This window comes from Myxocyprinus asiaticus, chromosome 7 (assembly GCF_019703515.2).
Source record: "Myxocyprinus asiaticus isolate MX2 ecotype Aquarium Trade chromosome 7, UBuf_Myxa_2, whole genome shotgun sequence".
Lineage (NCBI taxonomy): Eukaryota > Metazoa > Chordata > Actinopteri > Cypriniformes > Catostomidae > Myxocyprinus > Myxocyprinus asiaticus.
This window is the reverse complement of record NC_059350.1, coordinates 6,111,208-6,137,588: the sequence shown is the minus strand read 5'-3', so window position 1 is coordinate 6,137,588 and position 26,381 is coordinate 6,111,208. Positions and strand designations below refer to the sequence as shown.

The following is a 26,381-nucleotide window of genomic DNA, read 5'->3' as shown; positions in this document are numbered from 1 at the left end:
TGTAATACGTTTAATTTAATATTTACGCTTAGACTTAATCATGTAAAGAAACGTAATGAGTATCTTCTGTTAAATCTTAAGTACTAAACTATTATAGTTTAAATGGTAAAACCCTGATCATTTTTACATGCAAATTCAATAGATCTTCAAAATATCCCCAAACTTGGGGACGAAACACAAACATTATATCTACATACATTATGTCCTTACTGTATAGAAGGATTAATGCTGCCTTCATGTGCCATCAGAATTATCGTAAATACAAGTTTCCTACTCGGAGCTGCACATGAACGCCCCCTCAAGTTGTAATAACGACTGGGAAACTCTTGAGATCATTTTGATACCCAATTTTTCGAGTTGTGAGACGTAAACGTTCAACATGGAGGAGGAGAGTAGAGTTTCAATAGCGAATGATGGTTTAATTCATTTTTCTAAATGCAGCTACCATATTCTTGTTTGCTTTTTTACATACATCAGGAACTATTTGATGCTTATTGAACATTTTTACACAGAAAATAGCATGTTTTTTACCAAAATTCCATCCTCTTCAGCCACTTGGCTAGCACGTATTTCGGTCAAAATAAGAGTTCCCCAAGAAATATACATGAATGAAACTGGCGTCCTCCATTTATCAGACAACAAAGCACTTGAGAAGTGCGAAGTAGGATAATTCTGATTGCATGTGAAGGCAGCATTTATTATAGCCTACCGACTGAATAGTATTGTGTGTGCTACATTAGACGTTTGGAAGAACATTGCTTGTCCAGACGGTGTGGTGATTCATAAGGCTAATGTTTGACACAATCAGTACATTTACGAGAACTTCTTAATTAATCTGAGCTTGATGTAAGCAATGATGAGAAAAATCAATGTCATGATTATTAGAGCGGCATGGTTCTGCCATAAACCCCAGGATGAGTAATTGATTCCTTGGAACTTCAGATGCTGCTCTCCTGTGCACCTAAAATATAAGATGAAATGGAATGTTTAAGTAAGATTCCACTGCAAACTGAAAATTCCAGACACATTTAAACATTTAAAGGTGCTGTAAGCGATTCCATTCTGGAACTTCCACGAGACTGAGCCGTTGAATTAGACACACCCCCTCTTTTCAAAACACCGCCCACCAAAAATACAGTTGAGACCATTACCGAACAGGTGACCATCTTCTCATGGCTGTCAAACACATCAGTAGCAAAAGGGCGCCCTTAGTTTATTCGGATTCTTATAATAAATTATAATCTGCTTTATGTCCATTTGTGTCTTTTATCATATTGTTGTTACCATCATAAAAGCTATAAGCCACTCTACTGATTGGCAAGTGCTTTAATAAACATTCTCTCTAATAGAATAATCAGGCTTCAGTGCAGAGAAACACATGCATATCAACATCGCTGTTTACATACATGAGGATGTCAGTGGTAGGACTGCTGTTGGTCAACAGGACAGCTGGAAGATTGACAGCAGAGACATTTCCACAGAACTTCAGCCCCACAAACTCATTTATCTCCAATGCCTGTTCAAATAAATTCCACAGACATACTGTACTACTGTATACACAATATAAAAAACGTACTGTATTTCAAAGCTATATTACATTTTAGAAATGGTTGTTCTTACCTCAAGCCCATAGCGAGGGATGCTGAGGTACTTAAGCCAGGACAGCCAGTCCATGATGCTCTTTAGGTTAACCAAAAGACCAGAGAAGATCTACAAACACATGCATTTAGAGAGTCAATATGCAGGTCTTCAAGGCAAAAGGCACTGACTGCAGAGTTTGAAATGGCAGAAATCGACTTGCCATCATGAAGATGAAGCTGATGGTCATGAAGATGTTGGCCACGGCCACCACTGATTGGTCAGCTGAGATGGCCATGGCCATCGCTGCAGCCGTACAAGACACCAGAATCACCGTCAACATGAAGATGAAGAATGCGGCTGCTGTGGATTTCAACCCTATGAAACACAAATTTGATTTCTCAATATCATCTTTTACAGAGAGCTAAGCAGTGACTTATAAAATCTGTGATGAGATATCAGTTGATAAATCAAAAGTATTATTTAATATGAATCAACCTGACTACATTAGGTTACACCAACACATTTTTTTTAAAGGGTCGGATCAGGTATAAATAGTTCTTCAAGGAAAGAACGGCACGTTTTCACCGTTAACAGCAGCCTGATCTCGTAAAAATTACGTGGACATGGCCACATTTTTGCAAACCCAAATTACGTGCTGTATTTCTCATTTGACTGCAGTTTCACCAGGGAAATTGTCGTAATCAGACGAGGTTTTTAACGTGAATATTAGATGGATGATTTAATGAGTAAAATGTACCTCTGTAACCTAAAACTTTAACCTAAACCTAACCAATAGTGTTCAAAAAGATAAATAAGTGGTGAACAAAACAGACATCCTTACCCTAAACCAACACCCTAAACCTAACCGATGTGTTTTAAAAGCAAACTGGACATGAAAAGCACATTTACTGAAGCAGCCATGTCATTTCGTGTCAATTCTATAACACTTTCGTCTCACATGTCAGCTTGCGTCCTGTCTAGGCTCGAACAGTGGTCTTCCGAGTCCAAAGTCCAACACTCTATCAGGAATCACATTGGAATTAATGTGTAAATGTAGGTCTGTAATACAAGCGTTAAAATCTATCGTTTTTCAAATGATGCATTAGAGTAAAATGTTTCGATAACATAACATAGCAGTGTTTGTAAAAGAGCGATAAAATAAGCGTGTATATATATATATATATATATACATTTATATGTTATTATATAAGTCATAATCAGCCATTGTAGTCGTGATTTGTGTGAAAGTGAATAAAACGCACAGTTGTAGCACCTCTAGTGTTCATTTCACCAGGAAACTGCAGCAAAACAAGCGACACGTAAAAATCAGTTTGCAAAAATGTTGTTATAGTAACGCTTATTCTATGAGTCTAGGTCTCTACAGTGTAACTATGTACTGCATCTTTAAGGTTTGATTAGCAGAATACATACCGACCATGAAATAAACAACACAGGTGAAGAGTATTGAAGGGATTGTGCGCTGAGTAATGATGTCAGACAGGATCTTAGACAGGAAGTAGACAGACACTCTGTAGTATCCACTTGTGTATTCATGACTGAAAAGAAAAATTATCATTGCACATTCAAAACAAGCACTTGTGATCAAGTATTTTATCAAAACATTTTAAACATAAAGCTAATTTACTTATCCAGGCTACTAAAACAGAAGAAAAAGCAACTTTGCAGTTGTTCATGACATATGTGTAATTGTGAGTTCATACAATCGACTCAACTCAATCGACAGCCAAAACAAAATATTTCGGCTCATCACGCTCGTCACAAACTATTTAAAAAAAAAAAATCAATAATTGCGGTTACAATAAGGCACTTACAGTGGAAGTGAATGGGGCCAGTCCATGTTTCAAAAGTATAGCAAAAGGATGTAAACACTGATGAGCCAAAACATTATGCCCACCTGCCTAATATGCTGTTGGTCATCTGCATGCCACCAAAACAGCGTCGACCCGCCGAGGCATGGACTCTACAAGACTCCTGAAGGTGTCCTGTGGTATCTGGTACCAAGACATTAGCAGCAGATCCTTCAAGTCCTGTAAGTTGCGAGGTGGAGCCGCTGCAGATCAAATTGAGATCTGGGGAATTTGGAGGCCAGGGCAACACCTTGAACTCTTCATCATGTTCTTCAAACCATTCACAAACATTGTGTGCAGTGTGGTAGGGTGTATTATCCTGGTGAAAGAGGCCACTGCCATCAGGGAATACCATTGCCATGAAGGGGTGTACCTGGTCTGCAATGATGTTAGGTGGCACGTGGCAAATTGACATCCACATGAATGGCCGGACCCAGTGTTTCCCAGCAGAACATTGCCCAGAGCATCACACTCCCTCCACTGACTTGTCATCTTCCCATAGTGCATCCTGGTGCCATCACTTCCCCAGGTAAGCGGTGCACACGTACATGGCCGTCCACTTGATGTAAAAGTAAATGGGACTCATCGGACCAGGCAACCTTTTTCCACTGCTCCAAAGTCCAGTTCCAACGCTCGCGTGCCCACTGTAGGCGCTTTCGATGGTGGACAGGTGTCATCATGGGCACTCTGACTGGTCTGCGGCTACGCAGCTCCATACGCAGCAGGGTGTGATGCACTGTGTGTTGTGACACATTCCTCCCGTAACCATCATTAAAATTTTCTGTGACTTGTGCCACAGTAGACCTCCTGTCGGTTCGGACCAGACGGGATAGCCTTTGTTGTCCTCGTGCATCATTGAGCCTTGGGCGCCCAACACCCTGTCACCAGTTTGTGGTTTGTCCCTCCTTGGACCACTGTCGGTGGGTACTCACCATTGCTGACCAGGAGCACCCCACAAACCTTGCCGTTTCAGAGATGCTCTGACCCAGTCGTCTGGCTATAACAATTTGGCCCTTGTCAAAGTCACTCAGGTGTTTACTCCTGCCCATTTCTCCAGCATTCAACACGTTGACTACGAAAACTGATTGTTCGCTTACAATATAATCTACACAGACCTTGACATGTGGCCTTGTTAGGAGATGATCAGCGTTATTTGCTTCACCTGTGAGTGGTCATTATGGTTTGGCTCATCGGTCTATACATGTTAACATGACTTTAGTGTACATGTAACAAAATCAGGGATTTACCAGTGTTGGGTGTTTACAAGATTAAAGGCCATACCAACATTAAGTTGTAATATTGGACATCATTTTACACAGATAAGGTTAGTAAGCGATTTTATCAATAAACATGTTAAAACATATAATGTTTACTTCTTGTGGCTATACTTTTGAAACAGTGAGTATTTTAATGTTCATGGACTGGCCCCATTCACTTCCCTTGTAAGTAACTGGCATTTTTTTTTTTTTTTTTTTTGGTAATCAACATTGTCAAAAATGCTGTCGATTGAGCTTAACTTGTATTGAACCTGGATATTAAGAAGTGGCAAGCAGGTGTTGAAATACATACATGAATAGTTTGCGCTCTGTGATGAAGAGTTCGGCGGCAGAGAGTGTGCTGAAACACTGATTGGTTGTGATAAAGAACAAAACACCAAACCTGAAAAGTTGAACACAACTTTTATATGGGACCAATAAGAACAATTCCCTTTACCAGCACATAGCCCAATGCAAAAGTAAAGGAAGCTTTATGTATATGCAAAAAATGGCAGCTGTACTTTCTGCACAAATTGACAGTCTGCTTGATGGCTTGATGAAGGAACTTTAAAATATTATAATGCTTAAATACAACTTCTGTTCTTCCTCTTTTTCTTCTACATGTTTGTATTTTTATCCTGCACAGCTGACTAGTTAATGTCCCTGTGAACTGCCTTGACAAGCACAGTTTTCTTTGGTTTTATTTTTTTTTAATGCACATTTTAAATGCAAATATCTGCTGAAAGCTAATTTTGTCAGTGTTTAGCAGTATACTATCATATACTGTATATGACCTTAAAGCTTAAAGACATGGTCTAAAATTTATATCACTTTCATTTTGATTTCAGGGGGTCACCTGTTCTGTATTCCACTCTGGTCATCTTTGACTCCATAGAAGATGGCACCAACAATAACGGCCATGAGTGCTGTGACTGCCAACTGGCAGAAAAAAAAAAAGAAAAAAAAAATTATCAAAATGAGAAAAGGATGTACAGTCGAGCAGTTTGTGTTGCAGTCCAAAAACCTGGAAGAGAATCAAGCCATGGTTTCCCTCTGTATTTTCCTATGGGTTTTTATAATGGCAGTTTTGGATTTATGAGTAAAATAAAGTCTGTGGTAAACATTACTTGAAGATACTTGGACGTTTTGTTCTACAGCATAAATTACAACAGTCAAACCCCAAACGTGAATTTTGAATCAGTCGTGTGTTTTAAAAGTATGTTGCTAACAAGTTGCTAAATAAGGACTACAACGGTTTTCTTTTTCATCAGGCACGTACACTCACATGCCTGTGGTAATTGTAGTCCTTATTTAGAAACTTGTTAGCAACATACATTTTTTAAAACCACAGAGGCTTCAAAATTCACATTTGAGGTTTGACTGTAATTTATGTTCTAGAACAAAACGTCCAATTATCTTCAAGTGATGTTTACCACAGACCTTAGTTTCCTCATAAATTGAAAAAAACCTATTATAAAAACCCATAGGAAATTCCTGAGGGGACCCGAAGCGAAATAGCCTTCTGGGTTTGAAACCAAAACCAAAATGTTGAAGGTCCAAAAGCGCATAAAGGCAGCATAAAAGTAATCCATATGCCTCCAGTGTTTAAATCCATGTCTTCAGAAGTGATATGATAAGTGTGGGTGCGAAACAGATCAATGTTTAAGTCCATTTTTACTATAAATCTCCACTTTCACTTCCACATTCTTCTTCTTTTGTTTTTGGCGATTTGCATTCTTTGTGCATATTGCCACCTACTGGGCAGGGAGGAGAATTTATTTGGAAAAAACATAAATATTGATCTGTTTCTCACCCACACCTATCATATCACTTCTGAAGACATGGATTTAACCACTGGAGTCTTATGGATTACTTTTATGCTGCTTTTATGTGCATTTTGGGGCTTCAACATTTTGGTACCCATTCACTTGCACTGTATGGACCTACAGAGCTAAAAATATTCTTCTAAAAATCTTTGTTTGTGTTCAAGAGAAGAAAGAAAGTCATTAACATCAGGGATGGCATGAGGATGAGTAAATGATGAAATCATTTGAATTTTTGTGTGAGCTATCCCTTTAATGCAGGCAAATGCCCCGTGAAAGCACTTAATTGTCCACCTTTTAGCCTGTCATTTACTATCATTTTTAAATACTAAATGGGGAACCATACATTTAGAACAGGCAATTTTAAGATCACCTTAATTCCCTGGCCCTTCAATTTTTACAGTATGTATATGTAACAACCCTCAAAATCCTGTCAACATTTCTGATGCTAATTTAATAAATAAAGGTAAGAAGCAAGAGTGACAGCGAGTGAGTTTGACAGTAATCTCTTGACAGCTTATAGGTGCAGACCAGTGTCTGAGCGGTGTGAAGGCCGTTCCCAGGGTGAAAGGCTAAGCAAATACAGCAGAGCTTGAGCTGAGAAACCATCTTGGCTCATACCCTTTTACCCTTAATGTCATGGCGCCACTGCTCAGCTTAACTCCAGTCAGGTGATGGTCTGGTAGACGCTGTCTTTCGCTTGCATGCCCTTTTTTTTTCCCGCACTGCTTCGCCACAAATGATATCACTTCAGATTGTCTACGATGCAGACAAGGGTCACAATAGTCATCAAATCCGCTTAGTTTGACCTCGGGAAATTAGACGAAAGTTTCTGGGAGCAATTTGACTGTTAATAATTTTTAAAGTGAGGGCTCCTCTGATGGCATTTGGTTGTTAATGAGCTTATAAATTCTCTTTTGAAGAAGATTAGGAAAAGCTGGATCGGGTTGGTGGTGGCTGGGAGGGAATGGGTCTAAATGTTTACTTTCCAAGAATTGTGGACAACGCAAGGCCGGCTATATGGTCATAACCGGATCTCACAAATGTTTCCATTGAACAAGAAAGAGTTTGGGCAACAAATTTTTGCTTAGTGTAATCCATTCCTACAGACTATGCTGAATGGGGGAATTTCTTGAAAATATATCCAGGTCACATTTTTAACCCCAACATCAGAAGAAAATGAGAAATTAGATTTTCTATAAAGAAAATTAAGCTTATTTTTAGGACCATTAAGATTATTATTTGTATTTATTTTGTGCATTGTGACAGTATTTTCATGCAAATTAAGCACATTTCCACTCTCATTTCATATCTTATTACCATAATGCAAAAACAAATCTTATTTTCATTACAGTAATTGCTTTTTTTTTAATTCCTATTAATCCCAATGGTGATTCTCATTAGATTCTCATTACTATATAAAAAAAAAACATGTAATCAGCATAAATTAAAGCCAGTACATCATATACAATATACAATAAGGAAAATAGGATTTTTACACTTTGATACCAAAAATGTTGAGGGACTATATGTATAATTGTCATGAAAATAATATCACAATGCAAAAAAGTAAAAATAGTCCAATAAATAGGCTTTGTTTCCATTAGAAAAAATCCACCAATCAGCCACAACATTAAAACCACCTGCCTAATATTGTGTAGGTCCCCCTCGTGCCGCCAAAACAGTGCCAACCCACATCTCAGAATAGCATTCTGAGATTATATTCTTCTCACCACAATTGTACAGAGTGGTTATCTGAGTTACCATAGACATATATTGCTTGCATTACAGTAATGAAAATAGGATTTTTACACTTTGATACCAAACATGTGGAGGGAATATATAATTGTCATGAAAATAATGTCACAATGCAAAAAACAAAACAAAAAATATCCCAAAAATAGGCTTCATTTCCATTAGAAAAAAATATAATTTCTTATATCTTTCTTTTTAGGGGTAAAATATGACCTAGACATGTTTAATAAGAAATTATATTACATAAAGATAATTCTGCATATTTTTAGGACCAGTAAGTATTTATTTATTTATTGCAGTGACGGATAAAAATTCCATCCCAAACTTTGTATTACCATAATGTATCCAGATGTTTTACTTTTGAGTTTTTTGTCATTTCTAATATTCTCGATGGTAATTTTCAATAGATTCTCATGATTATAAAACAGTTCTTTTTTTATAATTTAAATAAGCATAAATTAAAGGGATTACAACAAATACTTCCAGGAAGAATAAATACTTTGCAATGTAAATATATCATATGTTTATTTATTTTGCATTTAAGTTATGAGCATTATTTATTTATTTTTATCATTATTGTAAAAAAATAAATAAATACATAATAATGAAAATAATGTCACAATGCAAAAATCTTAATGGTCCTAAAAATAGACTTAATTTAATTTAAGCAAGAAGTCTCTATATTTTGGGGTGAAAAATGACCCAGACAGGTATCGAGAGATTTCAAAAGTTACCCAGTAGTAAATGTAGCCATTATAAGCATGAATGTAAAAGCATATTTCTAAAGCATATTCATTTTTTCACATTAATATGACAAATCACTTTCCACAAAAACCTATCGTCAAGCCTGTGCAAACCATATTAATAATGTTTGTATGTTATATAACTCAATATGATATTTAAAATGAAGCGAAAAAACATACGGTCAAGTCAGTGAAAAGCACATCAGATTTTCAATTGAGAACATTTGTGTAAACATAGTGGTACCTGTGCTACTGAGGTCTGTGGGTTGAGCATTAGATTCCAGAAGGTTCTCCAGGACACCCAGTGAAGCTGATGCAGGAAAGAGCTGTTGTAGGTGATCGAGTGACACTTTGCTCTGTTCATTTTGTTGTCTTTGGCATGGATGATGCGCCCTAGCTCGGATTTGATGCCTTGCGCATAGCTGCAGTTTGTGTACTTCTCCACTAGCTGATCCTCCATACACTGCTGCCCAATAGTAGCAACTTCAAACTCAACATCAAAGTCTGTCAATGACATTGCACATAATATCAGACACAGGTTAAGTTCATTTATTCAAGTAAGGACACAATCAGGATAAAGTGTTAAAATATCATAACTCATTGAGAACAATGGGGAAAAATATTCCTGATGAATTGTCAGACAATTGTAAATGGGTTTATATAGGTTTATCAATATTGATCAGTTAACACTGCCATGCCAAAACACAGTAATTACACCAACACTGCAACAAGAAAACAAAGGAAAATTGCTTTAAAGTCAGCTTTTCACAGGACACATCATATTTTAAGAGATTTCGCCAATTTAATTTCTGTCTATAAACTTTTTCGGCCATTTTGAATTTCCTTAAAAACCTACTTTTTCTAACACCTCCTAAGCCATTATTTTTTTGTCCGATTTGCACAAAATTTGCTACACATAATCTATAGACCCTCCTGAAATTAAAATAATTTTGTTTGTCACTGAGTTTGGGGGTTACAATCTAAAGTAGTAAAATTTTTGCACATGGCCCATTTTCACTTATCAACCTCTATCTTCTAAACGCAAAGCCCAAACTTAAAGAAACTTGGTAAACTTTGACACCAAGACATTTTTAAGATGCACACCAAATTTTGCACAATTCTGCCAATAGGGGTGCACTATAATTTTAAAAACTGTCATTACTCTGCAACCGTTCTAACAACGATTTTGAAATGCAACTCCTTTAGTGCTTACATTTCCTTAAAAAATCGATTCCATAAATCAACAAAAATGGCTGCCAATAGCCAATAAAATTTCAGCTCCTAAGAAATTAGGTTATGAACGGCTGATCATTATGAAATTTGGCACCCACTTACAGGTTACCAAAATTAGGCTTTATACCAAATTTTTTGATGTAAAACGTAAAGGCTAGAAATCTGCTTGTTAATGAGTCTTGCACAACCATTTCAATATTTAAAACCATTTTATATTTAATATAAAAGTATTCAGAATACCTCCATTATTTTGTGTCTTTGTCATGTTCACAGCTGCTGTGCTTCCATTAATAACATCCAAGAAGAAATCAGCTGGGTTATTATGGGCTTCACAAGTGTAACCTAAAAAACCGTTACAAAAACAAACACCATCATGTTGAGAGATCTATTAAAAGTTGTTTTCCCACAGAACTTTCATGTATTTCTCATCTAGCGGAGCATACCAATCTTGGCAAAGTAGTCTAGAGCATCTTGAGCAGGTCCATGATAGACTTGTTTGCCATTGGCCAGCAGGGTGAGACCATCAAAGAGCCGGTAGATGGAATACCGAGGCTGATGAATTGACATGATGATGGTGCGTCCCTGACCAGCCATTCTGAAAACAAACGGACACAGTGATGATACTTTCTACAATCCAGAACTGGCACATCATTGAGATCCTATATTCATCTTCTAGGTGAAGATGCTCAACAAAGATGCCTCAAAATCAAAACTGGCCATCACTGAGAGTAGTAAAGTCCATTGAGGATCACCTCCGCTTAATTGCCTCTGCAGTTTCCAACAATACTAATGATCTTCCACAATTGTAGAGTTCCTAAGTAATGTTTGTAGGTAAGAAATGAAAAGACACTTTGAGTTGCTTTGAGTTTCTGTGCTTTGAATGCCCATACCAGACTTTGACCTCCTAAACTGTTATAGGGGGATGGCCACTGTATTGACTTACTAATACATAGACAATTGGTTGAGGGTAAAACAGTGAAAAGGGGTGAAACGATAGACTAATGGTTTAGTTTACATGGCTTCATAGCTACTGCAAGAATGAAAGTAGAACCACAACATTTGATATTGGGGCTCCACTGAGATGAGATTTTATATCCTGTCCAATTGGAAGTCTATGGCGATGAATGGATTTGTTCATGATAACAAGAATATACAGACCTTTTCAGCAGCAGGAGCACAGAGTGAGCTGTGCTGGCATCCAGACCAGTGGTTGGCTCATCCAGAAAGAGTACAGAGGGGTCAATAATCAGCTCCATCCCGATGCTGGTCCTCTTCCTCTCTCCACCTGAGATACCTCGTATCATCTGAGTGCCCACCTGTACAACCATACAAAAGATAAAATGTATTCTGAACTGAATCCATAACTGTATGAGAAATTAGGGGTACTGGCTGAAGGTCTTTCCGGCTTTGGTTCCACACTTACATCAGAGAGAGTCTAAAGGGAGAATGTGTTCATGCATTTCTGTCACCTTTGCATCTGCGACTTTGTTGAGGCCAAGCTCTGAGATTAGATGGTTGACTCTTGCCTCCTTCTCTCTTGGACTAACTTGGGAGGACAAACGTAAGGCAGCTGAGAAACGGAGGTTCTCTCTCACTGTTAGAGTGCCCATCACTATGTCATCCTTAATATAGACACACAAATGTCACGTATCATCTATTGCTATAGTAGAAAATAATCCATGAGTGTTCATATCAATCACGGTACCTGGACAACATAACCAGAAAGACATTTGAAATTTGGTGGCTGTGGGTATCCATTGATTAGAACTTCACCAGAAAGACCAGCAGGATCCTTTCTGCCTGCGAGAACATCCAAAAACCTGGTACAGAGAGAAAAATGGCTTCAGAACCATGAGAATGAAGATGACAATGGTAATAATGTTGCGTAAACAACATCTAATTGATTCTGATTTATTCGAGGAAACTGTCATGAACAATATTCAAAAGACCTGTTTAAAAAAAAAAAAAAAACCCGTCCAGATTCCTTGATCTACTTGGCACAGATATCTTATTAAGGTGTAAAAGTCAAAAATCTACTCACGAAGATTTGCCACTTCCCGTAGGACCCAAAATAGCATTTAAACCAGGTCTCATGATCCCACTGAAAAGGGAGATAAAAACCAGATTATGTTCATGTCACTTGCTACGGAATTCTTCAGTCTCTGAGGAAAAAATGTGGCACACTTCAGATATTATTGTGTCAATCCAAAAGTAGAGTGCTTTTGCCAACTGTTGCTTGCCAGTATAGACAACTTCATCTAAGCACTGGATTAGAACATTTTTAAGAGTTTCAAAAGATTTAAAACTGGTATTCAGGTGATGATGAGACCCTCAAGAGAATCAATCAGGTCTTTTATTAGGTCAAAATTACACTTGACTGCATTTAACTCAGTGTACTTGTGGTTTGTAAGCCAAAAGATCAAGAGATTAGACTCAAAAACCCATGCTTAATATCATATAATTAACACTAAGGAGAGAATGCCCAAAGGCTAAGAAATTACGTACTTTGCTATGGGAAATGTCAAGGGTATTTAATGCCCTTGGTGTACACAGAACAGCACACATAATTTAGCACATATAAATGTTCCAAAAAGTGTTTTACAACCCAATGCCATCGGAGAACCCATTTAAGGTGACATTCGACAACATTTTTACAGGGATAGTTCACCCAGAAATAAAGATACTGTGATTATTTACTTAACCTCCCGAGACCCCGTTTCCACATGCATGGACATTACGTTTTGGCTTCGCTATTGGCTATGTACAGTATAATTTCATTTCATTTAAACTGACTGATCTCAGTTCAGGAGAATCTGTGCTGCCATTAAAGGGTTAAACTTTCAATGCATCGAGTCGTGTGACAGAACGACATGGCACAGATCACAGCTGAGTTTGTCTTTGGGAGAAACGGCAACAAAACTACATCTGGTAAGAAACCTCTAAGTTTTTTTTACATTAAACCCTATTTGAGTCGAAAGAGTAGAGTCTCTATATGCCATTTTAAAAATGTCATCGATTTTTCGCGAAACGGCACGCTGTTAAATACAGTGACCATGTACGTGAACTATAGGCTCATTTTCCTTCAAATATCCTATATTCACTGTGCATATAGGAGTTATGATGAAAATAAGGTGCATTTCAAACTGTTCTAAGACCAGTGCAGACAGACAGCACACTGGATGTTAAGTCATTCCCTAATTAGGGAGAAAGGAAGCATCCTACTGTATATTTTTCCTATGCAGCTAAGTGCATTCACTCCTAACATTCAGTCAAATGTTCAGTTTCGGGCTGCAGATTATGTTTGGACCACTCAACATGTTTTGCAGACATGGCACAATGGTATTCAGTACATAGATTGAGACTTTTTCATGCAAAATTTTATTTTAGCATGGTTGGCAGTGATTGGATGATGCTGGCCATTACTTTGAATCAGAATTATTTATGCGATTTTCTGACGATGTAATGTCTGTATTGTCTCAAAAACATGAATAACCAACACTCCTAGAAATATCATAAACAATATGATGAAACAATATCTGACTTTCTATAGCTTGATATTACTTAGAATTTCACAACTTAGTTCCGCTGTGCACACTGCACATATGTTTGGTTTTTTTTGGGTTTTTTGGCATGTTTATTAGGTGCTACTAGTTACAAATCAAAAACTGAAATGGAAAATGCACACAGCAGTCACGCTCAGGTCTCAGGAGGTTAAATGCATGTAGCAAACCTGTAGGACTTTCTTACTTTCTGAAAACTCAGAACGCCGTCGTTTTAAAGTATGCAGTAATGGAGAACTGTTTCTAAATGCTGTTTTTGGTGGAGGAATATGTGTTCTAGTGTGACTCGACGAATGTCGAGAATGATCCGTTAACAGATTAAAGAGACCAAATGAGCCCTAATCCTTATTACAAACTCTTATACACACTTATACACAGGGCATTTGACCTTTCTCTTTCTCTCTCTTTCTTTTTACACCCACACACATTGAATATAGTGATATTAGAACTCACTTTAGGTCCACTAGAATCTCTTTATGGAAAGTGTTTTTTCTGCAGAGGGATTCGGTCTTCTGTTCTACTTTATAATGGATGCTGTGGAAGCTGACAGTGGCTCCATGATGCTGTCTGATGGCCTCCATGGTGATAACCTTTGACCTCACCATCCCATTTCTGCCGCCCGTCTCCTCAGCGATTTGATCATTCTCAAAGACAGCATTGTCAGTCATCTTCCGTCAGGCTTTCTACATGAAAACACAACTATAACATAAATAAGAGGAATTATATTATGTTTGAAGGCACAAATACAACTTTCATAGGCAGAACTTATTTTTTGCTAGCTAACAAAAAGTGCAAAGTGACAGAGCCGCTCTCCATACACTTGTATGTTTATTACATTTCCATTTACAAATTTAACAAATTGCCAACCAGCCACTAATGACAGAAATGCTGGAGAATAGCAATGGATGCTGAATACTATTAAAAAAAATAATAAAATTAAAATAAGCACAATTTCACTGTGCATATTTTAGTGTTGTCAGAAACAAGCATTAAAAAATAGTAACATGATATTCTGTTACCATCGTGTAGTTAGTGCTGGTGAACAATTCACTGTGGTGATAGACTGGTTGCAGTTTCCAATCAAGAAATATATGCAAAAAAAATAGATTACTATGCTCGGATGTGCATCATAGTAATGGATAATTGGTAACTTTCATTAATAAGTCATTAATAAACATAATATAATGCTCAGTAGCTCTGATCATATGATCATTCAAACTTTAATAAAGACGTAAAAGTGTCATGCAATTTATAACTATTTAATGTGCAATACTAATAAACTGTTCAACATTAGATAATAATATATCATATGTTTATACAGTTTAAATCATAATACTCGCAAAAATATTTTAAGATTAACGCATTTCAATTCATAACAGAAATCTGAAACAAAATAACAGAAAATTACATTTTATTAATTATGTTTTGTTAAATGTTACACAATTCAATTTGATGCAATTTTGTTATGAAATTAAAATGTGTAAATCTTAAAAATAGGATAACATATTGTGTGTGTGTGTATATATATATATATATATATAAGTGTTTCTGATTAAAGTTATTATGAATTGTGATTACAGAGGAATTACCAACTGTTTGACTAAAGCTATTGTAAAAGAGGTCAAAAAGCCTGTAATAGGTATTTTTTATTTTATTTTATTTTATTTATTTTTTTGTCCTCCTTGTGAATTATCTATCATTTAATAATAATAATAATAATAAAGCTGAGTTCCACTGCAGTTTTTGGGTATTTTGCAGTCTTATTATGGGGTCAAAATTTGCATCTTATTTCTGGACACACCTAAATTGTTATCATCATCACCACCTACATCTGAGTAATGCAATGAGGTTTTGTAATATTACTTTGTCACACTGTGTTTACACTCAGAAAATTCATTTAACATTTATGCATTTAAATTTAATAGCAAAATTCCATCAAATTAAATGGAAAAATATTTAATAAAATAAATATTTAAAGTTTAATTAATTTACTTTTGGTAAACAATTTGATGGAATTTTGTTAAAGGCTAAACCTTAAAATTAGGCTGATATATATATATATATATATATATATATATATATATATATATATATATATATATATATATATATATATATTTTTTTTTTTTTTTTTTTTATGAGAGCACATTTCGGTCTGTTGTAGATCTAACTATATCAGCAGAGAATTTTTGTTGCAGAAACATTGACGATGTCAATCCATAAAGTAACTTCAGTGAAGATATTAAAAGATAATTACCCTCCTGAGCACCGCTGCACGTCCTGAAATGTTTGGGCTCTTCTTTTGAGTCTCAGATGAGGAGAGTCAACATGAAGTTTGCCTCTGAATCAGTTTGTGGAGGGGTTTCTTATATAGATGGAGCAGCGGAGGGAGGGATAAACAGCGTCGACGGCGCTAAAGAAGGATACAAGTAATGAAAATTGTGACTGAAGTTTATAATCTAATCGTGAATGAAAATCCTTCGGTTATGTCTCATAAAATCGCGATTGAGGAAGTTAACCGATTGAATTTGTCCAGTCAAATATTGTAGCTAATAAATAATTGAAGAGAAATGTGCGCTCTAAAGTTAATTTGCACACTAATGTAACGCCATAGAGTTGCAGTCTATGTGATTCCAGCAAAGAGCACAACAGTATGCCATTCAAAGCGAGAATGTATAAACTGTATATATATATATATATATATATATATATATATATTATTTTTTTTTCTGAACTAAGGCTATACTAAAATGTATGTTTTCATTCTGCGTGCGTGGAAATAAAAACATAAATTGAAATAAATCAATTGTAATCCCTAGATAACCATGTTTACTCTAGATACCCTAGATAAACATGTATAACCCTACTTGCGTATAATATAGGCTAAAATTTGTATGGCTGCATCCTTAGGTAGCTGAGGGTAAAAATCACTTGTGTTTTAGAAACAGAGATGTTTCTGGTTAAACTTTATTCACATGTGTATTGTACTTTACAATATTTTCAAACTGCATAATATAAAGCAAAATTAGGTCCATGTATAGAACAGGAAATAACTGTTTTACAGATTGATGAAACCAAGTTATCATAACACTGAATAGAATACATTTTGACAGAAAAGTAGACTTAAGAGCAATATACAAGTAGAGAAAGCACTGGTACATCCAATGCATGTGCTATTGAACATTACAAGAAGACCCCTTATTGTTTTAAAGGAAAACAAACTCAGTTAAAAGTTTAAAATGAGCAGAAGTGCGGAGTGAGAATGAAGGTAAACGAATTCCTCTTCACATTAGGCTGATGTAGAAATTAATCCGTCAAGTAACAGAAGCATTATAATATGAACTGTTAATGCAGACATGAACATAGATGCTGTTTTTCTGAGGTCACGTGTATGGTTCTAGAAATAAAAAATAAAATAAATCACGGGACATCAGAGATTATGACCGATGCCTTTTCTATAAAAAGATCTAGGTTTAAGCAGAATGTCTGCAATTACAATGATCATGTCACAATTCAAACGGTACACTTCTCTTCTTTAGCTCTGAGACAAGAAAACAAATATTTAAATATAACTTCTATACAATTGTATACATCATACATTTCACTGTCCAACCATATTATATAAATAACATAAAACAAGCATCTGTACTTTGCTCTATGCGTTGTGATTGACAGCACAAGTCACAGTATAAAATCGAAGAACATTGTGCATATCAAATAAGAACAGACTGTTATGGAAAAGGCACAGAAAAATCACTGATTCATTTGCGAATTGGACCTTAAGCTGAGTGGCAAATTCCATTTAGTAAAAATACTCCCATAAACTGTAAGTGTAGCATTAAAGCTTAATGAATATTCACACTAAAACAGGAGACACCCAGTTATATAAACATGTGCTTACACAAGAGTACATACTTCAGTATATACAGTCGTCTACTGAGTGGATATGGGCAAATGTGCATAGGAAATACATAGCCTGTAGTCCACTGCCAAAACTACCGAGGCAGCAATTACGAAAATAATTATAATGGAACCTCCTGAAATCTGAAAGTGCTTAAAATTCCTGTTATAAAAAATAACATAAGAACAGGTGTTGATTTCACTATAAGGGATAAGGCAAACTATTCTACAGTACCAATGTTACATTCACATCCTCAGTCATTTTGTATTTGTAAACGTGAAAACAAAACCAGAACTGAGGTCACCAGAAAAAGCTATACACTGAGACAGATTTGGAGCAAAATGTGGGAAGCAATAATTCCAGAAATTATTGCAATGTTTGTTTTGCTTTTCTAGACAAAACGGACCGCTCAGTATCATTCTGATGAGTCCAAGTTAGCAAGCTTTGCGTTTTTCCTTCGGGTTATTGTTCCAAAATGTTGGTTGAATGGTGTTTTTGAGGCGTTCCTCAACATATGGATTAAGAGAATATTGCACATTGGTCAGTTCACACTCTTGTCACTTCTATGACTGAAACCATCAATCTTCCTTATTTTTCTTTAGGCCCAACGACCGCTGGAGACGAAACTGCGGCTGAAGGAGAAGCTCACATCAGAGCTCTTGTGTTTGCCCCAGGCACCAAACGGCACCACAATGATCGTGCTGTTGTCCTCAGCTCCGTATTGAAGCGCCTGAGAGGGACATAAGAGTTTTTAACATCATGTTTAATATTTGCAGTTATGAAACAATATGGATCCAAACAAAAGAAAGCAAGGACCCTCCAGGCTTCCCATACCTCTTGACCAATGAATTTCAATTTCTTTCCCAGTCATTCGTGATTACTAGGGATGGGCATTTGTGGGTAATTTTGTAGTCAGTAATCGATTACTTGTAATTTAAAATGTCAGTTAAAAATATCAAATTGATATTTTGTTTTATTCACAAACGTTATCAAGAACGGTTTCAAAATAAGCTTACTTCAAAAATAAATGCTTTTGTTTTCGGAAAAATTGAAACGAACAATATGCATTAATAGTAATAAAAAAACATTTGCACTCACCCGGAGCTTACATAGAAACCAATACTGATGGCATTATGGTAATGCACATATATAAACTTTGAGTCTACAGAAAAAGGCACATTTATATCATTTCACATGCTATTATTCAGAAAAACAAGTGCTGAAAGTTGGCTATTTATAAAATGCGCTTTACCCGTGAACAAATATTTAACGCACATTCCGGTCCCATAAGCTTCCGAGTTTCTCGTACCGCTTCGCATTTCCTTTCCACCATAAAACAGATCCTTGTCCGTTGGTATGCATGACTCCAACAAGACCCGAATACCAATAGAGTAGAATTCAATAAGAGTCAAAATATTATAAGTATTCAGTCACACTTGGTTTTGCTTGAAAGCACACAAAGACGGCATCTTCTCTCATTCAACACCTTGACGACCCATATACACAGTGCCTAGTGATAACTGGATAAGGATACTACATTTTATAAAAGATTTTATGTAGGGATGCACCGATGTATCGGCCGTCAATATTTATCGGCCGATTACTGACCAAATTAATTGGTTTTAAGCATGAAAACGCTGATATAAAAAACAAATGCTTTATTTATAATTATCATCACACTTTTTAAAAACTCTTTGAATTCAAATGCACAATCCAGAAAAAATTATAGCCACAGAATGTAGAAGGGTTGGCACTCCGAAGTACATGTAATATTTAATTTTTATTCTTTCTCGTTCACACATTGAGGAAAAAACGTTGTTACAGACGTGACAGTTGTGAAAGCAGCACTTATTTATAAGGTAAAACCATCCAAAATGCTTTGAAACCAGCAAACTTGACTTCTGAGACATTGGTATGGTATCCATCAAGGCTGCACGACTGATTGAGTTAAGACTGAAATCGCAAATATGGTCTTGCACGATTACAAAAGCTTGAAAGGCAACGTTTAAAAATAGACTGCAATCAGCGCTTCAGTCAGCACTTCATTCAGCATTGTGTAAGCAGACTGCGCCCTCTAGTGGTCTGGACGGCATTTTCCATTATCCATTACACCACAATAGAACTTAAAAGGGTGTTTTGTTCCAATGGTGACATGTCCGTGGAATTGCATATGCATAATTTGTGAATTTGTGATGTTCTATTATTTACAGTACAAACATGTAAAATGTGAGTTCTGTTGTTTTGAACTGCAAAAACAGAAGTGCAAAAATGTTTTAGAAGAACAAAATAATTTTTTTTTGTATGCTTGATATTTTGTTATTTTCAATATTTTTATCTTCTATTTATCTTTCATTGTGGCTCTCTTTAAAATTTTGACCTGTCATGTATTCAACAGATCCAATCAATGTTCAATGGAAATTATTTATTGTAAGAAAAAACATTTGTACATTTTTAAACATAATTCCTGAGCAGTGATCTGATGACAAAATAAAGCGGCAAAATATCAGTATAACAGTTTTTTTTGTGTGTGTTAAAAGCGGTATTGGTTAAAAATGTTTATATTGGTGCATCCCTAATTTTATGCGTTTTAGATTGATTGCACTAGTGAACGGCCATTTTTAGCTTATTAAATATTTCAGAACTGAGCATATCTATATGCTGTATTTTCACTATAGAAATGTCCTTGATGTTTTGGGATTTTTACCTACAAACCTCAATTTCCAAAAAGCTGAAACAATGTGTAAAATTTCAAAATAAATAAATAAAAATAGAAATACATGATACAGAAATCATTAATTTGCAAATCTTTATGACCTGTACTGAACTGATGTTTACAGATGATTAGTGAAAACATATCATACTATCATAAAACATTAATTAGCTATGAAATATTTGCAAGTCATTATTTTTTGTTTTTTGTTTTACACAATATCCCAACTTTTTTGGATTTAAGGTACGTAAAAAAATAATAATAATAAAATACCAGAAGTAATGATGGAATTAGATTATTGGACTCGCCTGCTCAGATATGCGCTGTGCTGCCTCTTTAGGGTCATAGCATTGGTTTATGACATCACAGATCTCCTGACTGTTCATGATGAAGTTGATGCCATCAGTGGTGAGTGCCAGGAAGGAGTCATGGACATGATGCAACTGAAACACAAACAGACGTCTATCAACACAACTGACAGGCTTATATACAGTATAGGGGAAGTGACCCAAATAAGCCCACCCAAATCTAAGTTTTACATGTTTTCTTAAATAAATGTTAACAGCCTTCCCATAAAATGAGTATTAAATCAAAGATCAATCTCTCATCTAGACACTCATATTATGTTTTGTGATAAACTGACAAATGAAGTTACTTTATTTAGCTGCAAACCTGAAAATCTGGAGTGGGCTTATAAGGATCATGTTTACCATTTAAGCCCACGTGTGTTCCAATATGCTTTTAAAAATGTAAATGCTTCACATTTTACTACATAAACACCTCAATTTGGATTATTTTTGTAATTAAAGCTTTAATTTTGGAATCTGACCATCCTTATAATTTTGTTCTTGGTCTTTTCATTTTTCTCCATGCCCTGTCTTTTTATATTTCAAAATAAAACAGTAAGTGGGCTTAATTGGGTCACTTCCCCTAGAAGCCTACAATAAAAAAAGAAAAAGAATGGACATGTTTCTGGGTCTCACCGAAATTCTCTTGGTCTCTGGTTCAGCAATGACACCTGAAGTTTTGAGGTCAAAATCACCAATACTGCGTGTCATAGCCAGTCTGCCGTTGACATGAGGTTGACCCAGACTATTCCACGTTATAAAACCTCCAGTCTTACGTATCCTACACAAACAAATGAAGAATCAAATGAACAGTACTCACAACAGTAGTAAAAAGATTCACAGCAAGCCACGATAATCCTACCTCTCTTTTTCATCCTTTCTCTCAGGTGTGTGGTCCATAGTGAGTTTAAGGGCTTTGCCTTTCCGGCACATCATGGCCCGGCTGTCGCCCACGCTGCCCACCACCAGTTCGATCCCGTCCCTCAGCAGAGCAACTGTTGCAGTGGTGCCTGCACTCAACAGAGAGGCTGTAACACACCAGAGAGCAAGGCAGAATGGTTAGAGCTCATGAAAGCACAGACTGAGTGCAACACAATGCAGAGCTTTGCAACCGATTTTGCACAATTATCTCTCACACACAGAAGCTAAACCAAATATTTAGTCCTGTTTCAAGGCCTTCATATACATAAAGTGCCCCACACTACAAAATGCATTATGTACTGCTTTGGTTAAAAGCATCTGATAACATTTTTCAAGGTGGTTTTTATTTATTAACTAAGGTACTGAACTACATATGCAAAACATTATGCTTGGACTAGAAGAGGCTCATCTCTTTTTTTAGTGAATGACATTTCTTAAATCAGAATTACTGAAAGCTATTTCCTAAGTACAAAATAAAATAGGCCTATGTCATTCATACACAGAAAACAAGCTCTGAACACTGCTAATCAATCATATTTTGCCAGCAACCAACACAGAAGGCAGAGCACAGTAAAGGAGGGATAAGATAGAGAAAGGGAGAGAAAGGTGAGGAACCTTCCAGAAGTCCACGCAAGGACCCGCTGGAGCAATCAAGCCCTCTGGCCTCCATAAAGGTACCGCAGAGCTGCAGCTCTTATAGGGGGTTAGCTGGGTCCTCGGCTGTTGTAGATATAACACGCAAACACACAGGGCAAGATTGGACATGTCACGCAGCAGGCCACACTAGTGGGCCGCACACTACATGAATAAGATGTACCTGCCATAGCCTTACTTGTACTATCATAATAGCTTTAAATCACATTATAGGGTTACTTCACCCAAAAAAGAACATTGTCATTATTTACTCACCATAATGTCACTACTAACACGTATGACTTTCTTCCGTGGAACACACATTTTTTGTGAAAAAGAACAAAAAACACCATAAAGTACAGTAAAAGTGATCAATACATATCATGCACTATATTCCAAATCTCCTGAGTTGATATGATTACTTTGTACAATGAACAGAACGAAATTTAAGTTGTTATTCACTCTCAAATCAAATTCATTAAAAGAATAGTTCACTCAAAAATGAAAATTCTTTCATCATTTACTCACCCTCATGTCATCCCAGATGTGTATGACTTTCTTTCTTCTGCTAAACACAATTTATTTATTTTTTTTAAAGAATATCTCAGCTCTGTAGGTCCTCACAATGCAAGTCAACAGGGTCCAAAACTTTGAAGCTCAAAAAAGCACATAAAGGCAGCATAAAAGTAATCCATTTGACTCCAGTGGTTAAATCCATGTCTTCAGAAGTGATATGATAGGTGTGGGTGACAAACAGATCAATATTAAAGCCCTTTTTTTAAATGTATTTTTTTATAAATTCTCCTCTCTGCCCAGTAGGTGGCGATATACACAAAGAATGCAAATCGCCAAAACCAAAAAAAGAATGTGGAAGTGAAAGTGGACATTGAGAGTAAAAAAGGACTTAAATATTGATCTGTTTCTCACCCACACTTATCATATCACTTCTGAAGACATGAATTAAACCACTGGAGTCTTATGGATTATTTTTATGCTGCCTTTATGTGCTTTTTGGAGCTTCAAAGTTCTGGTCACCATTCACTTGCATTGTATGGACCAACAGAGCTGAAATATGCTTCTAAAAATCTTTTGTTTGTGTTCTGCAGAAGAAAGAAATGTATACATATCCAGGATGGTGAGTAAATGAGAGAATTTTCATTTTTGGGTGAACTGTCCCTTTAATAACATTAAACCTCACTGGTTCTTGTGACATGCATCAATTTTGATGTTATCGATGTAGTCACCATACTTGACTATGTTAATTGTATGATTTGATAGTGAATGACTTAAATTTAGTTCAGTTTATCACATAAATTGATCGTATGGCTTCAGAAGACTTGCTATATAGTGCATGAGTCATATCTATTATTTTTACTGTGGTTTTTTTCGGGGGTTTTTTGTCCTTTTTTGAGCTTGACAGACCACAGTCACTATTCATTTGCACTACAAAAACCTGTTAAGTTTTCTTTTGTGTTCCACAGAAGAAAGAAAGTCACATGGGTGGAGCGACGTGCAGGTGAATAAATGAAGGAATGTTCATTTTTGGGTGAAATGTTCCTTTAACATAGTGAATCTAACAAAAGTAATTATTACGTTAATGCTATATACATGCAAGTTAGTGCTACCTGTATGTTGGGATGGACGCAATTTACAGAGCCAAAGAGAATTCTGTAAACCATCACAAGAAAAAGATTATACAAGTCTTATGTTTTCTGTTAGAGCTCATTGATTTTTTTTTTTTTATAAAATGCTCACAAACATTCCCTTGGCTCTTTTACATGTATACCTGAAGTATCAAAGCAATACTTATACAGCTAAAAGAACTGCACTCTAAAACAACAAATTAAGATATTCGTATAACATGCATGCTTTCAAGATTAAATCGATGAAATAGGACCTACCATCTGGACTGAAGTGAAGATGCCTCGCTAATGCTTTGTCCACCTCAAGAAATGCTTTGGTTAAAACTAACTCCAAGTTATCCTCTTCCGCGGCCATGTCTCTGAAACATTCCCCAAATGTAATACAAACAGTTAGTTACTTATTCTGTGGACATAAACGCCTGTTGAGTGCTAACTCTGAAGCCTATAATCATTTAAATAGATTTAGAAGCACAGCGCTTATCTCCTGGAAAGAATTCCAAGAATTAGTCTCATGTTAGTAAACAGACCGCTTGCGTCACCATAGGGATCTACTACGTGAGCAATGTCATGACCAAGTGAGTTTGATGTCACTGGAAATAATAAAGGTACTTTTTGAAAATAAAACAGAACCCCATTAATGCTCATTTAAAGGTCTAATCCTTACTTAATATACTTTTCCATGTTCCTGTGACAGAATTCAGCAGCCTCTGCTCCCCCGTGCCCATCAAACACGGCAAAATACATGATGTTCTCCGTCATCTGCGACAGCTGGTAACGGTCTTCGTTTTCTTTCCGCTGGCCAATCTGAGAAGCGCATCCCACCTTAAACAGGCTAACTTTGGGGATGGGCTTTCCATAGCGTATACTTGACGGAAGCAAAATAGGCTCATCGATGCGGTTGTCCCAGATCCCAAAAGAGTCCCAGGTAGTCGGACGCCCACTGCTGTCCGGATCAAAGCGAGAGTTGCTGGATAGGGGAGGTGATGGAGTGTGCAGAGCCCGTCTCGGGTCTTCGTGATGAATGCTGGTCAGTCCAAGAGCAGCCCTACAGCAGACACGGGAACCGCCGAGTGTGGCATATCGCACGAGAAGAGCCACTGACATGCTCAGTGGCTGGAGACTTCACTAATGAGAAACTGTCTGAAATGAATGCCCCCTAAGTGCCCTTTCGAAAAGTCAAAAATCTGTGCAAAAGGCAGGCAAACAGGTCTCAGCAGATATGCAGTCTTGACCAGGAGTTCTCTGAAAAACAGCAAGGAAATGTACAAATGAATGACTGACCTGAGGGTTATTATTGCCTAAACATACAGACTGATCCAAAAGTACACAAACCGTGAACCTAGTGAGCTGCCCACCTAGACAGCATTCCATCAGCGTTCACTGCCCCTCCCAATCATTTACTATTAACAGACTTATGTATAATGAATACCCAAATATATTGTCTAGGTGGGCAGCTCACAAGGTTTTAGACAGTTGTTGTTTACACATTAAACATCGTGTTCACTGGCCCTCCCAATGTAGTCATTCAGTAAGTGCTTTACATATCTATGCATAACATATGCCTAAAAATGCACTACATATAGAAACACTAAAGTGCATGTTTACCGCCCCTCCCACACTTGCCCCGCCCCCTTTTTAATTCATAATACATTTAACACGTTATATAAACATTGCGCACGAAGACAAAACCACTGCAATGATTTTAAAGTGGAATAACCCCAATTAAAGACAGTCAAGTGTATAATACATAAGTTACTTGTGAATAGATTGGATAAATAAACATGACGCAGCACGGAGCTTATATAACATCATGCTAGCTATACTTAAATCAGCGTGTTATTAAAACATTTTGACAACCCTGATAGCGCAGCATGGATAACATAAATGTAAACTACACAAGGAGGTGTGTATTATATAAAAACATCGATTACTTCTGAAAATCAAGTTAAATCATCGAGGTGTATCTGTCTATCAGCGCTGCTAGCAAACACAGATACACACGATTCAGAAAAGAGCAAATATTATCAAAGCACTGTCTTTTTATTTTTACCTACCTTCAGGTTCTATGAAATCAATGTAGGTGATTTATTGATCGCTTAATCTGACGGATTAATGTATGCAATGTAACAGTAAACAGATGGTCGTTTGTTCTCAGCGTCGAATCGGTTGAGCAGCATATCAACTCACCAACCGCTTCAGAACGAAGATACCAGTGAACCAATCAGACCGCTCCGTTTCGCCGGTGGGGTTCAGTCAGCTGATTGGCCACACTCCTGTGATTGACATGGATCTAAGCCAATGGTTTGAGCGAAACGCCGTACAGCGCATTAACAGCGCTTGTAAACGTTCACAGGGCCGTTTACACGACGTTTTCAACTAAAAGAAAACTTTTTATAGGTTTTGGCTG

The 26,381-nt window shown here is 36.6% G+C and overlaps 2 protein-coding genes across 2 annotated transcripts; both read right to left on the bottom strand.

The window, feature by feature from the left end:
• Positions 1-214: 214 nt before the first annotated feature.
• abcg2d (ATP-binding cassette, sub-family G (WHITE), member 2d) lies at positions 215-14,487 on the bottom strand. The gene is made up of 15 exons (XM_051703129.1): positions 14,273-14,487; positions 12,301-12,360; positions 11,965-12,079; positions 11,729-11,881; positions 11,418-11,575; positions 10,703-10,854; positions 10,500-10,601; positions 9,271-9,530; positions 5,562-5,644; positions 5,019-5,108; positions 3,013-3,137; positions 1,802-1,956; positions 1,621-1,710; positions 1,407-1,516; positions 215-961 (listed from the first exon to the last, which is right to left on the bottom strand). The coding sequence occupies exons 1-15, from the start codon at positions 14,485-14,487 to the stop codon at positions 814-816; spliced, it is 2,016 nt and encodes a 671-aa protein (XP_051559089.1). The 3' UTR covers positions 215-813.
• A 2,263-nt stretch (positions 14,488-16,750) lies between these two features.
• Positions 16,751-26,174, bottom strand: LOC127444036 (protein phosphatase 1K, mitochondrial-like). The gene is made up of 7 exons (XM_051703173.1): positions 26,029-26,174; positions 24,639-25,216; positions 24,233-24,333; positions 21,640-21,805; positions 21,414-21,558; positions 20,739-20,873; positions 16,751-18,450 (listed from the first exon to the last, which is right to left on the bottom strand). Exons 2-7 carry the CDS (start codon positions 25,076-25,078, stop codon positions 18,319-18,321), a joined length of 1,119 nt encoding a protein of 372 aa, XP_051559133.1. The 5' UTR covers positions 25,079-25,216; positions 26,029-26,174; the 3' UTR covers positions 16,751-18,318.
• Between the last annotated feature and the right edge of the window lie 207 nt (positions 26,175-26,381).

Coding starts and splice junctions, on each gene's coding strand:
- LOC127444036 (XM_051703173.1), bottom strand. CDS start 25,078: ATGTCAGTGGCTCTTCTCGTGCGATATGCCACACTCGGCGGTTCCCGT. Junction 24,334..24,638: donor AACATGGAAAAGTATATTAA/GTAAGGATTAGA, acceptor GGAATGTTTCAG/AGACATGGCCGCGGAAGAGG. Junction 21,559..21,639: donor AGAAAGGATGAAAAAGAGAG/GTAGGATTATCG, acceptor TTGTTTGTGTAG/GATACGTAAGACTGGAGGTT.
- abcg2d (XM_051703129.1), bottom strand. CDS start 14,487: ATGACTGACAATGCTGTCTTTGAGAATGATCAAATCGCTGAGGAGACG. Junction 11,576..11,728: donor ACAAAGTCGCAGATGCAAAG/GTGACAGAAATG, acceptor ATGGTTGTACAG/GTGGGCACTCAGATGATACG. Junction 3,138..5,018: donor ACAGAGCGCAAACTATTCAT/GTATGTATTTCA, acceptor TTTTCTTTTCAG/TCATGAATACACAAGTGGAT.